Below are 21740 nucleotides of genomic sequence, written 5' to 3'. Positions count from 1 at the left end.
GTCAAAGATAAAGTCAAGACTGGAGTATAGCTTAGTGGTATAATGCTCACTGAGCATGTGTGAGGCATTAGTCTGAACTCAAGCACTACAGAAGAAAAAAAGGAAGTCAACAGAACACTATATAATAGTTTATCTTTGGTTTTTACCTTTGACTGTTCCTCATCCACTGAAGATTCTTCAGACACATGGGGAGTATTACTCAAAGAGCTGCTTTTCTGGTCATCAGCAGTCACTTCAGAAGGGACTACTTCTACCATTGACAGCCGACAGCCTTCACTCCTGCCTCCACTAAGCTCCTCCATCCTTGAGTGAGAAAAAGATCGAGACCGGGTTTCTTGAGAGAGTTCTACAAACTTCTCCAGGGCACTAAAAAAATCAATGCGATCTGTACTGAAATCTGAGATTTCAGCCTGGCAACTGGTTTGGGGGCTAGGTGACTCAGGATCAGGGGACATGGGGAGGTCTTTAAGTCGAGATGTCAACTCTTCCATCGGCAGTAAGTGGACGTTCATGTCTGCTTTCAGTGCATCTGTCTCCAAATCTTCCACTGTTAAGTCTGGGAACTTGTTGACCATTTCTGGGGCCTGTCCAGGTTGGATTAAGGCTTTGGATGCATGGCAGTTGTCAAGAGGGAATTTTGATTCACTGAGACAACATCCTGATGAGCATCCATTGATGTCATTTAAGTTTAATTCATCTTCAATCTGTCCAGCATGAAATTCCCTAGAAGTGAACTCCAAGCAGATCATTCTTTCTTTGGTACACAGGCCTTTCTGATTTGCATCTTGTGGGACCACATGTTCCACAAAGACAGGAGGTATGGATGGGTGATTCTCCAAGGTTTTCACCTCTGCAATCTGGTCTGCTGAGGTGGTGATCTCCTTCTTGTTGAGTTCCAGCCCAGGTTTGCAGATGGGTTCATGGTGGTCTGAGAGGTCGCTATCTGAATGGGATCTCCAGAGCTTGTTATGCCGCTGTTTGCTATGGAGGACATACAGGAAACATCTTATTCTACTTTGTTAAAAATAGTTAACTTCCTAGGAAAATCCCCCCACCCTCTTTTGTGCTAATACTGGTGTTTGAACTCAGGGCCTTGTTCAATGGTGGCTTTTTAATCACAGCTGGTACTCTACCACTTTAGCCACGCCCAAGTTGTTTTTTTGCTGTTTAATTGGAGACAAGAGTCTCATATGATTCCCAGACTGGCTTTAAAGTGTGATCTAAATTCTTAAGTAGCTAGAATTACAGGCATGAGCCATTTGTGGCCAGTGACAAACTTAAATCTTAACCTGAAAAATGCTTTGGTACTGCTCAATGGGGCAATGCAATAAACATTTCAAAAGATGCTTTTAAAATTAAAAAAAACAAAATCAAAGTGAGACAATAGTAACAATAAATTCATTAGCCTGGATTTTTTTTTTGTCAGTTGTGGGGCTTGAACTCAGGACCTCGGTGCTGTCCCTGAGCTTTTTGTTCAAGGCTAGCACTCTTCTACTTTGAGCCACAGCTCTACTTCCAGGTTTTGGGTAGTTAATTGGAGATAAGGGTCTCCTGGGCTTTCCTGCCCTGGGTGGCTTTGAACTACGATCCTCAGATCTCAGCCTTCTAAGTAGCTAGGATTATAAGTGTGAGCCCAGTGAGCCTGGATTTTTTTTAACCTATCAGACTGACAGAAGCTAAAACTATTGGTAACAGCCACTGTTGATAATAATATGGCCAAGTGACCAAGTAAGCTAGCTGTCTCATATACTGTGGGTAGGAGAGTAAAATGCAGACTTTTTTTTTTTTTTTGCTAAGTCATGGGGCCTGAACTCTAGCCTGGGCATTATCCTTCAGCTTTTCAGCTCAAGGCTAGTACTCTACCTTGAGTCACAGCACCACTTCTGCCTTTTTTTCATTAATAGTGGTGCTGAAGAATCAAACCCAGGGCCTCATGTATGCAAGGCAAGCATTCTACCACTGAGCCACCTTCCCAGCCCTAGACTTTTTTTTTGGTTGGTCGTAGGGCTTGAACTCTGGGCCTGGGTGCTGTCCCTCAGCTCTTCAACTCAAGGCTTTCACCCTACCACTTGAGCCACAGCGCTACTTCTGGTTTTCTGGGTGGTTTATTGGAGATAAGAGTCTCACAGACTTTCCTGCCCAGGCTGGCTTTGAACCGTGATCCTCAGATCTCAGCCTCCTGAATAGCTAGGATTATAGGTGTGAGCCACTGGTACCCTGAGAAATGTAGACTTTTTAATTATCAAATCTGACAATAGCTCTCCAAATCTAACCCTTTAACAAACAAGTTTTTCTTGGAGAAATATTGTAACTATGCAACTATGTAAATACCAGAATATTTATCATGTTGTTTATGATGCTGAAAAATTAGATACTGAAAAACAATTTAACTAAGTTCTAGTCTTTTAAAACTACTATGAGGTTATTTAGTCATGTTTTTTTAGTGGAATGATGTCCAATGTGTACTATTAATGAAAAAGTATATTGAACATATTTGGAATGGTCAGTTTCCAAACTGCTGATTCTTTCAAGGAAGACAGAAATCTCCCTGGGGAAGGTTATTACTTAGTATATTCCATGTTTGTGGAATATACTGGGCACTGTACCTAAATGTTTGTGTGCAAGAGCTCTACCACTTGAGCAACAGCTCCACTTGTGGCTTTTTGGTGTTGAATTTGAGGTAAGAATCTCATGGACTTTCTCAGCCTCCTGAATAGCTACAATTGTAGGCACAAGTCACCAGCACCTAGCAAGATTAATTTTTAATTAAAAGAAAGAGCATGTTTAATAATTAGAATGAGAAAAATATCTCAAATCAAAACAATATACCAATCATACAAGGAAATACTCTATTGGAGCTTATTACCAACTGCTTGTAATTGGGAATGAAGAACTTTAGTATGATTTGTGGCTATTGTGGAAGTGTGAGGAGGATGGTGATCACTCTTGAATTAGAAAACAAAGGTGGGAAAAAAAAAGAAAACAAAGGTAGGGCAAGTAAATTTGGACAATGGTTTCTACAGAATGAAAAGATGGGCATAGGCTGGGAAGTTGGCTCAGTGGTAGAGTACTTGCCTTGCATGCCTGAGGTCCTGGGTTCGATTCCTCAGCACCACATAAGCAAAAGGAAAAAAGCCAGAAGTGGTGCTGTGGCTCAAGTGGTAGAGCACTAGCCTTGAGCTGAAGAGCTGAGGGACAGCACCCAGGCCCAGAGTTCAGGCCCCACGACCGGACTCCCCCAGCCCCCTCAAAAAAAGAAAAGAAAAAATGGGCATAAAATACAGGCCATTTTTCATAAGGATGTTAGGCCTCCTTTTACCCACCTGTTTTCCAAGTACAGGTAGATAAAAGGAGGCCTTCTCTTCCATCCCTCAAAACTACTGGATCTCCATCTTTTGGTTACTTTATGAAGAGAAAATCTGAGGTGGGTATGAGTCTGTAGCTCATTTCAAACACATACTCACAGGAAGCACAATTCCCAAAACACGGGCCCTAAAGAGAAAGCTGGCTGTGTTATTAGTGACCAGAGACGAGGTCACTAAGGTGTTTGGGTGGGGTGCGGTCTCATGACTTCCAAGCCAATGAACAGTTACCTAATTGCTGGGCCTAAAACAATTTTCCTCAGGCTCAGGGCCACACCCGGCACTGCTGAGTCATACCCTGTACTAATGTGACCCCATTTCTTCTTAATTCTGCACCTGTTCTCAGTTCCCCATCTGTCTGCTGCTAGCATGGGGGCCCTCTCAGATTCTTGTCTAGAGGGGTGCTTTCTTGAGTAGGGAGCAGACTGTTTATGAAGACAAGCTGTAATCAATTAGCTAGGGTTTTCACCTTTTCCAAGCTGCAAGAACTGCAGTCACCCCTAGGAGGAGACAACCTATCACACATCAAGCAAGTAGGTGGCTGGGAAAAGAGACTGCCTGGGCCTAAGTTATGAAAAACCAAAGCCAGTGTGCTTCCTTTTTAAGATTCTTCTTTTATATCCATACATACCTACACATGACCCTGTTCCCTAACTTCTTTGTCACTTATCTTCTTTTATATCCATACATACCTACACATGACCTTGTTCCCTTACTTCTTTGTCACTTATTAGTGAGGTTGCTGAAAACTGCACTACCTCTTCTTGCTACTGTGACTGGGCTAGACAACTGAGAAGGCAACTATTCTCCTTCTAATAATATAAAGAGCAACCTGATTTTATCAATCAACAGGCAAATGATAAGTTCCCATGATCCCAAGAGTCCTACAAAGTATAGGTTTTCAAAAAATGTCTTCAAATCATTCATTAGTTAAGAGGGAATGAGAGACTGAAATTTTGCTAATGAGCATAAACACTGTATGTTTCAGAAGTAGCTCACCTCACTAATATGCTGTTCAGGAGGGATTTCCTTCTCTTGGTGGGATATGTGGGAAGGGGGAGATAATCACCAGAAAGCCCCACTGGGTGGGGCTCTGGAATCAAACTGGAACCCACTAAGGATAATGAAGGAGAAGTTCCAGCCTAAAGATGGTCTGAGGCTACTATCTTTTCCATTTTTGCAAATAGACCTGCAGGGAGAGTAGTAGGCAGCTCTCCCATAGAGTCCACTCATTTCTTTTTTTTTTTTTTTTGTTGGTCATGGGGCTTGAACTCTGGGCCTGGGCGCTGTCCCTCAGCTCTTCAGCTCAAGGTGAGCGCTCTACCACTTGAGCTACAGCGCCACTTCCGATTTTCTAGTGGTTTATTGGAGATAGGAGTCTCACCGTCTTTCCTGCCCGGGCTGGCTTTGAACCGCATTCTCAGATCTCAGCCTCCTGAGTAGCTAGGATTACAGGCGTGAGCCACCGGCGCCTGGCCGAGTCCAGTCATTTCTATTGCTGCTAAAGCACTACTACTTCGGGCTGGGAAGGTGGCTCAGTGGTAGAGCACTTGCCTTGCATGCATGAAGCCCTGGGTTCAATTCCTCAAAAAAAAAAAAAAAAAAAGCCAAAAGTGGTGCTGTGGCTCAAGTGGTAGAGCGCTAGCCTTGAGCTGAAGAGCTGAGGGACAGCGCCTAGGCCTAGAGTTCAGGCCCATCACTGGACCCCCCAAAAAAATAAAAATAAAGCACTACTACTTCTCTGAGGATAACTTCCTTCTGGAATTTTGGGTTCATCATTCTTTCTTTGAAGTGTCACTACATATTTTGTTTTTAACAATATATTGTTTAGTTTTACATGTTTTGAACTTTATATAAGTGAAATCTTACTATATATTTTTTCTACACTAACATTGTTTTAAAGATTCATCATTATAGCTGGACATAGGTGGCTCAAACCTGTAATCCTAGCTACTCAGGAGGCTGAGATCTGAGGATCGCAGTTCAAAGCCAGGCCCCACAGGAAAGTCTGTGAGACTCATCTCCAATTAACCACCAGAAAACTGGTAGTGGCACTGTGGCTCAAGTGGTAGAGTGCTTGCCTTGAGCTTAAGACTCAGGGACACTGCCCAGGCCAAGGGTTCAAGCACACAATTGACAAAAAAAGATTCATTATTGTAAATATACTTCATAGAATGTAATGAATATGTTGCAATTCATTTATCTATGTTGTTTATTAATAGCTTTGCCTATCACAAACAATGTCATAGACATTTTTGTGCCTGGTATACATTTTAGTTTGTCAAAGCAACAGCTTTTATAAGAGAGGAAAATGCAGTTCATAGAGTTTTTATCCATCATCAGTTTTATTTGGTAACATTAGACTGTTTTCCAATGAACCTTTGTTTAGAACCAGGGTATTCTAACACCCTGCCCTGGTTGGGGTAGATGTAAGACATTAGATCATATCTATTATTTTCAACTATTAACTTTTAAATCCAGCTGACTCACTCTCCTATTCCAGGCAGGCAACAAATAAACAATTTGCCAAAAAAGAACTTCAGAGTTGGTCTGTAGCCTAGATGATGCAACTAAGTCTCAGATCCTTTTCTCCCCTGAGTGGCTTCTGACCTGATTTTGGATTCATGTAAACACACAGACACACATGAGATGACTAGGCTACTACACATAAGAATTTGGCTTTTTTAAAACTTATGAACAAGAAGGAAACTTAAATGATAAGATGCATATTGCCATTCTTGTGCCTCCAGTTATTTTTAGTTTTGTGGTACTGAGGCTTGATCTCAGGATTTCAAGTTTGATAGGTGGGTATTCTACCACTTGAGTCATACCCTTTAGGCTTTTTTTTTTTTTTTTTGGTTGGTCATGGGGCTTGAACTCTGGGTCTGGGTGCTGTCCCTCAGCTCTTCAGCTCAAGGCTAGCACCACTTGAGCCATAGTGCCACTTCTAGTTTTCTGGGTGGTTTATTGGAGGTAAAAGTCTCACGGACGTTTCTGCTCAGGCTGGCTTTGAACTGTGATCCTCAGATCTCAACCTCCTGAGTAGCTAGGATTATGGGTGTGAACCACTGGCACCCAGCACCCTTTAGTTCTTTTGCTTTTAGCTTTGTTCTTTTGCTGGGAGTAGGGCTTGAACTCAGGGCCTGGGCTCTGTCCCTGTGCCCCTCTGTGCTCAAGGCTAGTAGTGTTCTACCACTTGAGCCACAGTGCCATTTCTGGCTTTTTTTGTTTATGTGGTACTGAGGAATCGAACCCAGGACTTCATGAATGCTAGGTAAGCACTCTACCACTAAACTACATTCCCAGCCCTTAGTTTGTTTTTCAGACAAATTTTCAGTAACTTTGCCCTAGCAGGAACCTCCGGTTTCTGCTTCACTGAAATTAAATTAAGTGAGCTACTATGTCCGGTGTTCTCTTGTCTGTTGTATTTCTCATCAAATGAGGAAGTTACATAGAAGAAAATACTGTTAAAAACAGAGGCCCAGCTACAGTAATGATGCAGTAATGAGGCTTAAACTTAAGACTTTCTGCTTTCAGCTTAGCATTTTCCCATTCACAGACAGTGCTCTACCCATTTGAACCAAACCTCCAGTTATGATTTTTTTTCCAGTCCTGGGACTTGAACTCAGCTCCTGGACACTGTCCCTGAGCTTCTTTTGTTTGAGGCTAGCCACCTGAGCCACAGCACCACTTCTAGCTTTTTAAGTTTATATGGTAGTGTGGAATCCAACCCAGGGCTTCATGCATGCAAGGCATGCACTACCACTGAGCCACCTTCCCAGTCCTCTGTGAGACTCTTATCTCCAATTAACCACCAGAAAACCGGAAGTGGCGTTGTGGCTCAAGTGGCACAGCACTCACTTTGAGCTGAACAGCTCAGGGACAGCACCCAGGCCCAGAGTTCAAGCCCCACAACTGACAAAAAACAAACCAACAAAACAACTGTGGTTGGGGCTGGGAAGATGGCTCAGTGGAAGAGCTCTTGCCTTGCATGCATGAGGCCCTGGGTTCGATTCCTCAGCACCACATAAGCAAAATGAAAAAAGCCAGAAGTGGCGCTGTGGCTCAAGTGGTAGAGCTCTAGCCTTGAGCTGAAGGATAGTGCCCAGGCCCAGAGTTCAGGCCCCACGACTGGACCCAAAAAAAAACAAAAAACAAAAAACAAAAAAAAAACAACTGTGGTTAAATTTTATGGTATTAGGTAGTCTGTAGAAAGGAAGAAAAAAGCACTGATGGAACATTTTCACTATGCTGTGCATGGTTCTAGATGCTGAAATGCTTTTAAGAAACTCCCTTTAAATTTCAATTGGGCTTGGCTCATCACCTGATCAGGAATCCATGTCCTTTCACCTTCAGATTCTAGGCTGCTGGCTAACCACTGTGTACTGATACTGAGCTAATTACATCTCAGGATCTCCACTAGAAAGTCAGGATAAGAGACAATCTGTCTATATGACAGGGGCCTTCAAAGATCAACAATGGCATTTCCAGGGACATGTGACACAAATTTTCTCTGGCTACTACTCAGTTTTTCTTCCTTGTCCCCTATACACTGGAACTGAATACCACAGACACATGGCATACCTGAAATCTGAACCTGTCTGATAGAACATAAACCTGCCAGATACCTGCATAATCAGAGTGCAGAATAACAAACAGGGCTGCTAGCAGTTCAATGGAGAGTTTCAATACACACTCACCCACCTCCTCAGGTCTTGCTCCCACCTCTAAAGTATAAAAACAAAAACAAATTACTTAGGAGGTGGAGGCAGAGGACATCTAATTCAAGGATAGCCCAGGCAAAGATAGTACAGGGATCCTGACTCAGAAAGAAAAACAAACAACAACAAAATATGGGCTTTAGGCATAGCTCAAAGTGCTCTTCCTGGTAGAGCACTTGCCCAACTAGCAAAGATGAGTCTCTAGGTTTAAGCCCCAGCAACACAAACACCTTCTCTCTCTCTTACATGAGCACAGGCACACACAAAACAAACACTAGAAAAAAATAAAATCAGATATGAGTAGATTAGTTTTTTATTAGTATCTTCTTACTTTTTAAGTTTAAAGGAGACTATGAATTCAGCCTTCTCTAAGCTATCAATGATATTTTGAAAGATGCAAAAAGTCCTTTATTTCAGAGAGTTGTCTACTTGACAAAGTCTTATTCACATTTTGAATAAGACTATAATTGATTCATAAATTACTATAGGAATCTGGTGTTACTATGTAAAATTTTCTTCCTCAGTTAATGTCTTCATACAGAGAGCTTCCCCCTCCAGTACAATCTTGATTACTATGGAGCTTGAGAGTGCTAGAATCAGAGCTTGTGTGCCTCTTTGAGTAAACTACTACATGTGTCCCAGGAGATAATATGAAATTTAAGATCCAAACCTCTGGACAAGAATATGAAATTTATTTACAAACACAACTGGGATTTTTCTAAGGTCATTTCTTTCCTGGTTGCCTATATTGCAAAGCCAGGAGTCTGGGGATTCTCGTTCCTTTGTTCTTCCTCTTTCCTCCCCCATTCCCTTTTTGTTTTGTGGTACTCAAGTTTGAATTCAGATCTTGTGCTTGCTAGGTAGGCATTCTACCACTAGTAAATTTTATTTTATTTTTTTTTGGTGCAAATCCTGGGGCTTGAACTCAGGGTCTGCGTGCTGTCCCTGAGCTCTTTTGCTCTCTACCACTTGGGCCACAGATCCACTTCCAGATTATTGGTGGTTAATTTGCGATAAGAGTCTCATGAACTTTTCTTGCCTGGGCTGGCTTCAAACCAAGACTCTCAGATCTCAGCCACTTGAGTAGCTAGGATTACAGGCATGAGCCACTGGTGCCCAGCTGCTTTGCTTATTTTTTGAATAGGGTCTTATGCTTATATCCACTTGTACCTGTGAATAAGGATCTGTAGTTTATGATGAATGTCTTTGATTGAATGTCTGCTAGTCTCTAAAAGTACTTTTCACTTGCAAGAGTCTCCTTCAGGTTAAAGTAAATTCTCCCTTCTTCATTGGGCCTGCGGGCTATTACCCAACACCTGCCAATACAAGTCCTTTGATTTTGCCACATAAAACTCTTCAAGTAAAAAAACAAAAAAACTTCTTCAAGTAATCCTAACCTGAGACTTTTTTTTTTTTTTTTGGTCAGTCATGGGGCCTGAACTCTAGGCCTGGGCGCTGTCCCTGAGCTCTTCAGCTCAAGATTAGCGCTCTACCCCTTGAGCCACAGCACCACTTCCAGTTTTCTGGTGGTTAATTGGAGATAAGAGTCTCACAGACTTTCCTGCCTGGGCTGGCTTTGAACCGCGATCCTCAGATCTCACCTCCTGACTAGCTAGGATTACAGGCGTGAGCCACCAGCACCTGGCTGAGACTGCTATTTCATGTTGAGATACTGAAAGATGGAGGTATTCTATTACTTGCAGCTAAAAGTAGCCTAAGTTATATCCTTACACTGAATTCCAGTACTTAAGAGCTAGGCACAACATCACAATATAAGAAATTTTAGGAACACTTCTCACTCTATATTCTACAGAGTTAGTCAGTTTGTTGTGTGAGGTAGTTTTTGGGATCAAAGAGGAAATAAATGGCATAGAGAAAGGAGACGATGAGAATCAACCCTTAATAATACATAGTGACATTTATACACATTTATTCACAACCCAGAGAGGCAGGTCAGGAGAGGATGAGAAATGTGAAATAATTCCCAAGGTTGCAGCAAGGGGGTGAACTAGGAATGGGAACTACAGCTACTGACTCAAATTCTGCAGTTTTCTCTCTCAGAACGTGTGTTTCCTTATGAATCAAGCCTAGGAGGTTAAGGTTGAACAAAACAAACAAACCAAAAAAAAAAGGGAAATGACAGAGGAAGAGAGTAATTTTCTGGTTTGTGTTGCCCTGCCTAACCTCATCTAAGGTATTTCTGAAATTTATTTAATGTCTTAAGAAAAACCACATATGCTTTAAAAACAATAAAACAAAACCCAACAGCTTGCAGTAGTCTGGAATTCCAGGATAAATACTGAATTTGGCAGGACACATAGTATCCTTCCTCTCAGTGGGTCACGTGAGGACATTGCCTAACATCCTCTGTCGTGTGTGTCTGGGAAATATTTATGTCCCTTCAAACTCTTACATGTCTCTTTCTTGTGTCCAAAGGAACTTCTGTGTCCTACCTTCTGATAAGATATAAAAATATCATCAAAATCTGGCTCCAAAGACATAAGTTCTTTTAAAAAGGAGGCTTGAATATTTTCCCAGGCTCCTAACAGAACAGCTCAGATGAAATCATGCCAAATGCTGAATGGGAGGGGTTTTTAGTGGAAACCACCATGCTAGGTTGTGGTCACATTTTCACAATACTTTGGGGGTTATGGAGAAACAGCTCAGATTTGACAGTCAAAACCAAGTCATGAGACTCACAAAGTCAAACCCTGGCATCAGTTCCAATTGCTTGACAGCTGTGCCTTCCTCATAGCACTACCACCTAGAACAGGCCCACATGGAAAAAAGAAAGCAAAAAACTAGTAATCCAAAGAAATTCAGCATGTGGCACCTCAAGAAATGTATCCTCAAGTTATTTTATATCGAATGCTTGTTCCCAAGAGCAGCTGAAATTGGTTTTCACCTTCAAAGGGGTAGTGAGGTAGTAAAATTACTTATTATTATTAACAATAGCTGTCTCTTATTGATATGGGAAGATATTCAAGACCTAATATTGGGCCAGAGAGCCAGGCTGAAGTGTTTTTTGTGGAAAAATATGTCATAAAGTAAAACATGGAGAAATAGGTAAGATAATATCTGTAGGCACTGAGTTCATAAACTATTTTTCTCCTTGCAATTTCCTATACTTTTGCAAAGCATGCATATATGTGTGTGTGTGTAATTTGATTAAAGGATAAAAAAAGAAAAAAATACAAGAAAGAGCTATTTCTGGGGAAAAACAGGTTTACAAATACCTCAAATAGGTTACAGACATTTGTCACATGATCAAAATTACTGCAGAGGGCTCAGTGAAAAAATACCAAAGTAAAAATAGGAATTTCTTTCCCAAGCATTAATGTTAAGCTTAGCTTGGCATTACCTTAGGAGTAACTTTATTCATTTCGATAAGGCAATTGTTTACAGGATTATAATATGTTGAGAAATGTTTATTAAAATGTGCACTTTGTTGAGCTGGGTGCTAGTGGCTCATGCTTGTAATCCAAGCTACTCAGGAGGCTGAGATATGAGGATTTCGGTTAAAAGCCAGCCTAGGGCTGGGAAGGTGGCTCAGTGGTAGAGCGCTTGCCTTGCATGCATGAGGCCCTGGGTTTGATTCCTCAGCAACACATAAGCAAAAAAAAGAAAAAAGTGGGAAGTGGTGCTATGGCTCAAGTGGTAGAGTGCTAGCCTTGAGCTGAAGAGATGAGGGACAGCGCCCAGGCCCAGAGTTCATGCCCCATGACCGGATCAAAAAAAAAAAAAAAAAAAAAAAAGCCAGCCCAGGCAGGAAAGTTTGTGAGATTCTTATCTCCAATTAACCAGAAGTGGAGCTGTGGGTCAAGTAATTAGAGTTCCATCATTGAGCAAAAAGAAACTCAGAGATAGTGCCCAGGCCCTAAGTTCAAGCCCTAGGAGTGGTGTGTGCATCCACACATGCATGCATATGCATATGCACACGCACGCGCGCGCGCGTGCGCACACACACACACACACACAAAATTTGTACCTAGTTGGAGAACTGAAATAAGAAAATAGTATTTCTATTCTTTTTATTTTTTTGGGGTCCGGTCGTGGGGCCTGAACTCTGGGCCTGAGCAATGTCCCTCAGCTCTTCAGCTCAAGGCTAGTGCTCTACTACTTGAGCCACAGCGCCACTTCCGGCTTTTTTTCTTTTTGCTTATATGGTGCTGAGGAATCGAACCCAGGGCCTCAGGCATGCAAGGCAAGCGCTCTACCACTGAGCCAACTTCCCAGCCCCAATATAGTATTTCTATTCTTTAGTCAATACCAACCTAACATCAACCTAAAGTATTAAATGTCTAGATCTTCCATGCTAATCTTAAATGCTTATACTTAATTTTGGAAAATTTGACTGACAGAATGTAGTCCAAGTTAAAAAATACCACATTCACATTTGGCTCAGAACTGGCTTCAGAGAAGGACGCTTCATTTTGCCTTATGGAGCCTATAGGAGTAAGAATTAGAGAGGCAGTGAGAACACACCTTGCCAGCAAGATCCCCTGATACTCTTCCAGTTGCCTCATGAAGCTGGGGTTGGGCTTGGTCACCGTTCGTCTTTCCTTCACATAGTCATAGGCTCTGTCCAAATTCCAGCCATACTCCTTCATTGCATAAGCAATCACAGTGGAGGCTGAGCGACTCACTCCCATCTTGCAGTGCACAAGGCATTTAGATCCATGTTTCCTAGGAGAAATTTGGGGATTGAGGTAAAGTGAAGAACAATAGAGAGTATATTTTAAAATCTGGTTTCAGTATTTTCCCAGGTCTCCTATTCTGTCCATGTATTTTCTTGCTATACTATGCCCTATTCTAATACATTCATGTACACCTATGAATACATACATGAGTACATACACATACACAGGTGCAAATGTGACAGAAAGGTAGGCAATTCTAAGTGTACTCTTTAACATTAAGTCTCTTTAATTCATTTAATGAAGATTTACTATTTACTATATATAAAATTATGTACAAAGTGCTGAGATGCAAACATAACACAGATTTTACTCTAAAAGGTAGGTCTCAGTGAGACCTACCAATGTTAATGTACTAAAGGTCACAGAGTATAGAAGAGAACATTTTGCATTTAGAGACCTGGGCTCATTTTGTGTGTGGTGGAGGCCAGTTCTCTCACAGTTCTAGGGCATATTTCAAGGCTGGTGGTTTCCTGGGTTATAGGTATGGTAGTGATTCATCTTATTTATTCAAAGGTTAGAGCTGTTTCATCAAGTGGCTCATGCCTGTAATCCTATCTATGTGGGAGACTGAGATCTGAGGACTGTGGTTCGAAGCCAGTCCGGGCAGGAAATCTCCAATGAGTCACCAAAAAGCCAGAAGCTGAGCTGTGGCTCAAATCACAGAACACTAGCTTTGTGCACAAAAGCTCAAGGACAGAGTCCAAGCCCAGAATTTGAGCCCCAGGACTAGCATTTACACACAAAAAGAACCAACAAATGTTAAGCGTTGTTTGTAGTTAAAATTCCAGTAAGGATTTTTTCTCTAGAGAAAAGAACCAACACAAACCAAATGAAACCAACCTTATTTTCTATTTAGACACAGCCCTGAACATTACTTTTCACAACCCTACAAGCCATGTCTTGTCTAGAGACTGGCCATGGAACCCAGGGAACTGAACACATGATATATCACATGCTCTACCAGTGAGCTATAATCCAGGCTCCCCACCCCACCTTTTTTTGGTATGCCAGTACTGGGGCTTGAACTCCAAGCCTCATGCTCTTGCTTGGCTTAAAGGCTCAAGGGTGCCACTTTACTCTTTGAGCCACACTTCCACTTCTGGCTTTTTCTGGTTTGTCAGAGGTAAGAATCTCTCAGATTTGTCTGTCTGGGCTGACTGGAAACTGTGATCCTCAGATCTCAGTCTCCTGAGTAGCAAGGATTATAAACATGAGTCCAGCTTTTTTTTTTAATGGAAAGAAATAAAAACAAGACTACCACAGAGCTCTATTAGCAAACAAACACAACTTTGCTGAGCTAATTACCTTGGATATAAACATTATTCAGTATGTTAATTCTAAATAACATAGTAGTAAGATTTCAAATATTTGATTTAATATTTGGTTAAATGTCTATGAACAAAGGTATAGATTTCCTGATTAGATCTTTGAGTTATTTAATAGAAACATTTAAAAATCTTTTTTTTTTTTTGGGTCCGGTCGTGGGCCCTGAACTCTGGGACTGGGCATTGTCCCTCAGCTCTTCAGCTCAAGGCTAGCGCTCTACCACTTGAGCCACAGCACCACTTCCGGCTTTTTTCTTTTTGCTTATGTGGTGCTGAGGAATCGAACCCAGGGCCTTGAGCATGCAAGGCAAGCGCTCTACCACTGAGCCACCTTCCCAGCCCCACATTTAAAAATCTTGAGGAAAGATTCCTAGATACTTTGCTAGTGTACAAAGGTTCTAGAATCCTTTAGTTATTCAAATTAAATAAAAAATACATATACAGCCAGGCACCAGTGGTTCATGCCTGTAATCCTAGCTACTTAGGAGGCTGAGATCTGAGGATCACGGTTTGAAGCCAGCCCAGGCAGGAAAGGCCACGAGATTCTTATCTCCAATTAATCACAGAAAAAGCTGGAAGTGGCGCTGTGGCTCAAGTGGTACAAAGCTAGCTTGAGCTAAAGGATCTCAGGGACAGTGTCCAGGCCCAGAGTTCAAGTGCCAGGACTGGTAATAAATAAATAAAAACAGAAAAATACATACACATATTAGCAGAGTAGGATTTAAATACTCTTATTCACATATTGGCTAAGTGATGGAACACAAACTTCCTTTCAGAAGCTTATAATCCTACTTTTAGAGACAGACACACATTATAGAGTTAAAAATCAATCAAGGGGCCTAAGGTTACTTGTTAAAATGCAACAGGAATGCAGAGAATAGTCCAGAATAAGTGAAACAGTTTTAGAGGGAAGGAAGCCTCCTACCTATCCTATACTCCTAGTATACTGAGTATATCCTATACTCAATTATGTGCAAAATTTCGGTATGTTAAGGTTGGACAATATCTCTCTTTTTAGATTATACCAAACGACTAGGAAATACTTGTTTTACTTATGGCACGACTGTGTAATCATGTGTTCAATAGTTGCTACTGAACTCTGACAAATTAAAAGTATTGAATTTTAGGTCTATGCCTGCAGGTATGGAGGGTGCTCAAATTTAGCCCTAAGTAAAATACAACTGTGAAATCCATTCTCATGAAAACATCTGAGACATATTTTTAACTAGATATTTTAAGTGAGTAGCTTTTAACTTACATAATAAAGGATCTAAATCAGTGTTTATCTAACCCAACTCTATAGTTTCAGAACCCTCTTCCCCAAAGGATTGTCCTGACTAACATGAGACACAGGTGGTGCCCCAAGAGCAGTATTTAAGGAGATACTTCCTCCAAGACACTGATCCCCACACTTGCAGAAGTCCCAGAAAGAATTCCTCCATTTGTACCCTGGGTGCCTCATGTGTCTTCCTAATCTCGGCTGGAATTAACTGAGACCTTGCTTTGAACTCTAACATCTTTAGCTGAAACTGATAACATGTTTAGTCTTTCTAGTCCTCTTTCTTTATGGAACAGACTATTTCTGTATTGTTATGAACTCTGAAAATGGACCTAGTTTTGGTTTAAGTTCTATCTTCACCACTTGTTATTTTACTTCTCAGAATCTGATCTTCATAGTCTGTAATCATTTGTAAAGGATGACAACAGCAGTTGCTCCTTTGGATTTTAGAAAATATTATATGCCTTAAGAATATAAAAACTGAGCCAGGTAGTGGCTCACTTCTGTAACGCTAGCTACTCATGGGGTTGAGACCTGAGTATCACAGTCTGAAGCCAGCTTGGGCAGGAAAGTCTATGAGACTCCTTTTGCAATGAACCATCAAAAAGCCAGAAGTGGAGTGCTGTGCTGTGGCTCAAGTAGTAATACTAGCCTTGAGCAAAAAAAAGCTCAAGGACAGTGCATAGGCTCTGAGTTCATGCTCCAGTACCAGCACAAAAAAAGAATACAAAAATACTTGGGGTAGCCGGGCTCTGGTAGCTCATGCCTGTAATCCTAGCTACTCAGGAGGGTAAGATCTCAGGATCAGCCAGTCTGGGCAGGAAAGTCCATGAGACTCTTATCTCCAATTAACCACCACAATACCGAAGTGCTGCTGTAGCTCAAGTGATAGAGCACTAGCCTTGAGCTGAACAGGTCAGGAATAGCACCCAGGCCCAGAGTTCAAGCCCCATGACTGATTAAAAAAAAAAACTTGTTAGAGGCATGGCTCACTCACATGGTAAGAGTGTTTGCTGCTCTTCTCCTCGTGTGTGTGTGTGTGTGTGTGTGTGTGTGTGTGTGTGTGTGTGTGTGTGTGTGTGTGTGTGTGTGTGTGTGTGTGTGTATAGTCACTCTTTCCATTGTTGGCTAGAGCCTAAAGAAATAGACTCAAGAGGGTAGGGTATGGGGGGGGGGGGGGGGGGAGATGGGAAGAGATGGGAAGGGGAAACAAAGGAGGAGGCAACAATGCTTGGTAAGTACTCATTACCTTGCCCATGTAATTGTAACCCCTCTGTATGGATTTTCACAATAAAAAATATAAGAAAAAAAATAAAGAAATAGGCTCAAAGCTAGAGTATAAGGATTCAGGAGACTAAGTAGAATGAAGAATGTTGCGCTTGGAAGGTGGCTCAGTGGTAGAGTGCTTGCCTTGCATGCATGAGGCCCTGGGTTCGATTCCTAAGCACCACATAAGTGAAAAGAAAAAAGCCGGAAGTGGCGCTGTGGTTCAAGTGGTAGAGTACTAATCTTGAGCTGAAGAGCTGAGGGACAGCGCCCAGGCCCAGAGTTCAGGCCCCACGACCAGACCCAAAAAAAAAAAAAAAAAAGAATGTTTTGATCATGAAGGTCCTTAAGAGAAGTGTGGAATAATTCTTGAAGAAGGAATTTAAAATACTTAAGTGTTTCTTATTTGCTAGGGATGGCTTGAATTTAGTCTTACCTGGCACAGCTAACAAACTCATTTATAGTTTCTTTTTTTTTTGGTCAGTCCTGGGGCTTAAACTCTGGGACTGGGCACTGTCCCTGTGCTCTTCAGCTCAAGGCGAGTGCTCTACAACTTGAGCTACAGTGCCATTTATGTTTTCTGGTGGTTAATTGGAGATAAGAGTCTCACAGAGGTTTCTGCCTGGGCTGGCTTTTAACCATGATCCTCAGATCTCAACCTCCTGAGTAGCTAGAATTACAGGCTGAGCCACTGGCACCTGGGCTATAGTTTCTTCTAGTGAAGGAATGAATAGGGCTGGCAAAGAAATCCTCAAGGACTAAGACAAATTTTTGTTAGTGTATCATAATAAAAGAATTGGAAAAATAAAGTGACGCTGTGGCTCAAGAGGTAGCACACTCGCCTTGAGCTGAAGAGCGCAAAGGACAGCGCCCAGGCCCAGAGTTCAAGCCCCCTGACCGACAAAAAAAAAAAAAAAGAATTGGAAAAATATTTCCAAAGCTCAATGTTTCTTCTTTAGAAAGGAAGATACAGTATTCTATATATCCCAAATAATTTCTGCTATATAACTTACAAATACTTGCCATAGCAACTTAACAATTCCATTCAGAATTTCTTCTATCTCTCATTTCTATTTCTTTAGTCACAATATAATTCTATTTTTAACATTTTGTGTCCAATGGATATATGAGGTCAGCATGATGTTACCTTTCTCCAGAGATTTCATTTACTTAAAGGAAAAGTATTAGGTCACTAGGATTATAAAATCCTAGGATTTCTGGGCACTGGTGGCTCATGTCTGTAATCCTAGCTATTCAGGAGGCTGAGATCTGAGGATCCTGGTTTGAAGCCAGCCAGGGCAGAAATATCCATGAGACTCTTATTCCAAATTAATTACAAAAAAAAAAAAAAAAAAAGCTGGAAATGGAGCTGTGGCTCAAGTATTAGAATGTTTCAGGGACAGCACCTATGCCCTGAGTTCAAGCTCTAGGTCTGGCACACATAAAAAAATTCTAAGGCCAGGTGCTGGTGGCTTTGGCTTATGCCTGTAATTCTAGCTACTCAGGAGGCTGAGATCTGAAGATCATAGTTCAAGCTCCACGACTGACAAAAAAAATTCCTAGGATTATAAAATCTCAGTCCCCTTTTTCCTTAGGACCATCATTAAATTATCTATGCCTTTAGCTCAGCTATGTGGTGTCTAAAGAACAGGGTCAGAATGTCTGAGTGGGGTTATTACTCACTTTGCTTTAGAGATGAATTTGTAAGTATCATTCCAGTAAGCCAGGAGATCAGTTGCCTCTTCATCATATACCCGGATGTTATGATACTCAAAGACTCCTGGGAAGAAGTTATCTATCTCTCGAGTGACATTCAAAATATACCGCACCCTGTGAAGAAACCAAGGGAAGAATATGTTCTCTGCTACTCAGGCTATATCCAATTTCTAGCACTGTATCTGCCACTTTTAACATTTCATTTTCAGTTTACATGTATAGTTATACAACTTGTCTTTGACAGTCTTGTGGAAATAGCCCTCATATTTACTCCTAAGAATCAACCTTGGACCCATAACCTAGCAACTTTTCTTTCTGTCACTAAAATTAATACATTTTCTTAGAATTTATTTCTATAAAACTGGACCACTGACATGTATATCTAGAAAAAAAAAGAGAAAAGGAAAAATTTCTTCCATTTTCCTAAATGCCAAATTTTAGGCTTTGCTTTATTACTCTCTTTTAACTTTGTGAAAGGCAAATGAGGCCAGGGCTGGGAGGGTCAGGAGAGCTGGACTTGAAATTCCTTCAGCTCTATCTGGCTGCATTCCTGGCTGCTATGGCAGCAAAATTAATGGAGGGTTATCCCATACTGAGATACTTGCAGAAAAGGGTTTCTCTATCAAAAATGTCTTCTAGCATATATTACTGTATTCACCTCAATTTAACCTTTGATTTACTTTGTTATCTTTTTTCCAATGCTATGCAGACTCAGAATCACTAGAGTTCACTGTTAAAACATGGTTTCACTAGCTTTTCTTTGTAGAAGCTGCTTCCTTTTCACAAACAAATGTAGGGTTCTACAAATTCAATCTCTGAAAATGACTACAAAATGAAGAGCCAGGGCTAACCAACTCTGTGGTTAAGACCAAGTGTACAATTTTTGTTTCTCTGGGGTGTGAATTTAATGTTTTGACTTAGCATCAAAGCCAATTAATAGGACACTAACAAAAGTAAAAGCAAGCACATGGTAGGAATGTAGAATGGTGAAATTGTTATGGAAAACAGTTTAACAAAATTCTTTTTTTTTTTTAAAGTGCCTGGCTCACTCAATTTTAATATTCTTTTTTTTTTGGGGGTTGATCATGGGGCTTGAACTCTGGGTCTGGGTGCTATCCCTCAGCATTTCAGCTCAAGGCTAGCACTCTACCACTTGAGCCACAGCGCCACTTCCGGCTTTTTTCTTTTGTGCTATATGGTGCTGAGGAATCGAATCCAGGGCCTCATGCATGCAAGGCAAGAGCTCTACCACTGAGCCACCTTCCCAGCCCCAAAATTCTTAATATAAGGCAAGTTTTCTTCAATTTCAGACGCTTACCCATTTAACATTCATAACCTACTCTTCAAAAAGCTAGAAAAGGATAAAAGGGCAAGAAGTGAGTTTTACTTCAGAATGGTTTACTGGTACCATGCTTGATCCACAAAAGACACTCATTAAATGTTGAATGAACAACTGTAAACCTCAAATATGTAGTTCAATGTATTTTTCCCCCTTTTTTGCAGTATTGAGGATTAAACCTAAGGACTCACACATTTGGCAAGTGCTCTGTCACTGAGCTACACTGCTAGATCCTACCCTTTTGTATGTATGTATGTATGTATGTATATGTATGTATGTATATCTATGTATATGTATGTATGTACGTACATACATACATATGTACTAGAGTCTGAACTCAGGGCTTTGTGCTTGTTAGACAAGCTCTAGTTCTTTTTGCTCTGTTTAATTAGAATTTTGGAAATAGTGCTGTCTTGAGTACAAAAACCTCAGGGATAGCACAGGCACCAAAATAAAAACAACAATAATATTTTTTTGTGCCTGTCCTGAGCTTGAACTCAGAGCCTAGATGCTGTCCCTGAACTTCTGTGTGCAAGGCCACCACTGTATCACCTGAATAAAGGCTCCACTTACTGCTTTTTTTCTGGTTAACTGGAGATAATCTTACAGATTTTCCTGCTCTGGCTGGCTTTGAACTGTGATCCTCAGCCTCCTGAGTAGCTAGGATTATGTTTGAGCCATCAGCTCAAATGTGAGATAGGATCTCACATTTTACCCAATTGGTCTAGATTGTTCTGTTAATGCTTTCTGTTATAGCTAGGATAGTGCTCATTAACATGTCATTTCTTTCTGTTAAGATGAGTTCTCACAAACTTTTTTTCCTTCCATGCTGGCCTCAAATTGATCTTTTCTATCAGTTAGGATTATAGGTGTCAGCTACTATGCCTGGCTTCCACACTTGATTTTTTTTTTTTTGGTTGGTCATGGGGCTTGAACTCTGGGCTTGGGCGCTGTCCCTCAGCGCTTCAGCTCAAGGTGAGCTCTCTACTACTTGAGCCACAGTGCCACTTCCAGTTTTCTAGTGGTTTATTGGAGATTAGAGTCTCACGGACTTTCCTGCCCGGGCAGGCTTTGAACCATGATCCTCAGATCTCAGCCTCCTGACTAGCTAGGATTACAGGCGTGAGCCACCAGCGCCTAGGCTCTACACTTGATTTTAAAGAGCACCAACAATGTACACATTTGCGGATTTTTTTTTTTTTTTTTTTTTTTTTTTATGGTTCTGGGGTTTGATCTCAGGGCTTATTTGAGCCTGCACATTTGTCTTCCATTAGGCAGGGAATGTGGCTTAGTGGTAGAGTACTTGCCTAGCATGCATGAAGCCCTGGGTTCAATTCCTTGGTATCACATAAACAAAAAATAAATACAAATGAAAAATCTTCCATTAATACAAGTGAACTTTTTGGAAAGTGAGAGAATGTAACAGTTGGAATTTTTTTTGGGGGGGGATCAGTTCTGGGGCTTGAACTTTGGGCCTGATGCTGTCCTTGAGCTCTATAGCTTACAGTAAGGGCTCTACCACTTGAGCCACAGTGCCACTTCCTGTTTTCTGGTAGTTAACTGGAGTTAGGAGTCTTAAGGACTTTCCTGCTATGGCTCACTTTTTTTTTTTTTTTTTTTGGTCTGGTCGTGGGGCCTGAACTCTGGGCCTGGGCGCTGTCCCTCAGCTCTTCAGCTCAAGGCTAGCGCTCTACCACTTGAGCCACAGCGCCACTTCCGGCTTTTTTTCTTTTTGCTTATGTGGTGCTGAGGAATCGAACCCAGGGCCTCAGGCATGCAAGGCAAGCGCTATACCACTGAGCCACCTTCCCAGCCCCCTGACTTTGAACTGTGATCCTCAGATCTCAGCCTCTTGGGTAGCAAAGATTACTGGCGTGAGCCACTGGCACCTGGCTAGCAGTTGGAATTTTTATTAAATTATATTTATATTAAATTATATTTATATTAAATTTTATTATCTGTTTTGGGCTGGGAAGGTGGCTCGGTGGTAGAGTGCTTAGCTTGCATGCATGATGTCCTGGATTTGATTCCT

At 41.3% G+C, this 21740-nt stretch overlaps 1 protein-coding gene across 1 annotated transcript in view; it reads right to left on the bottom strand.

Moving 5' to 3' along the window:
• The window catches only part of Ssh2 (slingshot protein phosphatase 2), a 220943-nt gene that overhangs the window by 10623 nt on the left and 188580 nt on the right, over positions 1-21740 (bottom strand). Inside the window, exons 12-14 of the mRNA XM_042690953.1 lie at positions 18337-18483; positions 12569-12769; positions 147-981 (exon numbers count right to left, since the gene is read on the bottom strand). Of these exons, the coding sequence (XP_042546887.1) occupies positions 147-981; positions 12569-12769; positions 18337-18483 (1183 nt within the window). The remainder of the gene's footprint in view (positions 1-146; positions 982-12568; positions 12770-18336; positions 18484-21740) is intronic.

The sequence above is a fragment of the Dipodomys spectabilis genome, unplaced genomic scaffold (genome assembly GCF_019054845.1).
Source record: "Dipodomys spectabilis isolate Male_0828 unplaced genomic scaffold, ASM1905484v1 ptg000004l, whole genome shotgun sequence".
Classification (NCBI taxonomy): Eukaryota; Metazoa; Chordata; class Mammalia; order Rodentia; family Heteromyidae; genus Dipodomys; species Dipodomys spectabilis.
The sequence above is the reverse complement of the archived record's forward strand: the minus strand, read 5'-3'. Positions and strand labels throughout refer to the sequence as shown.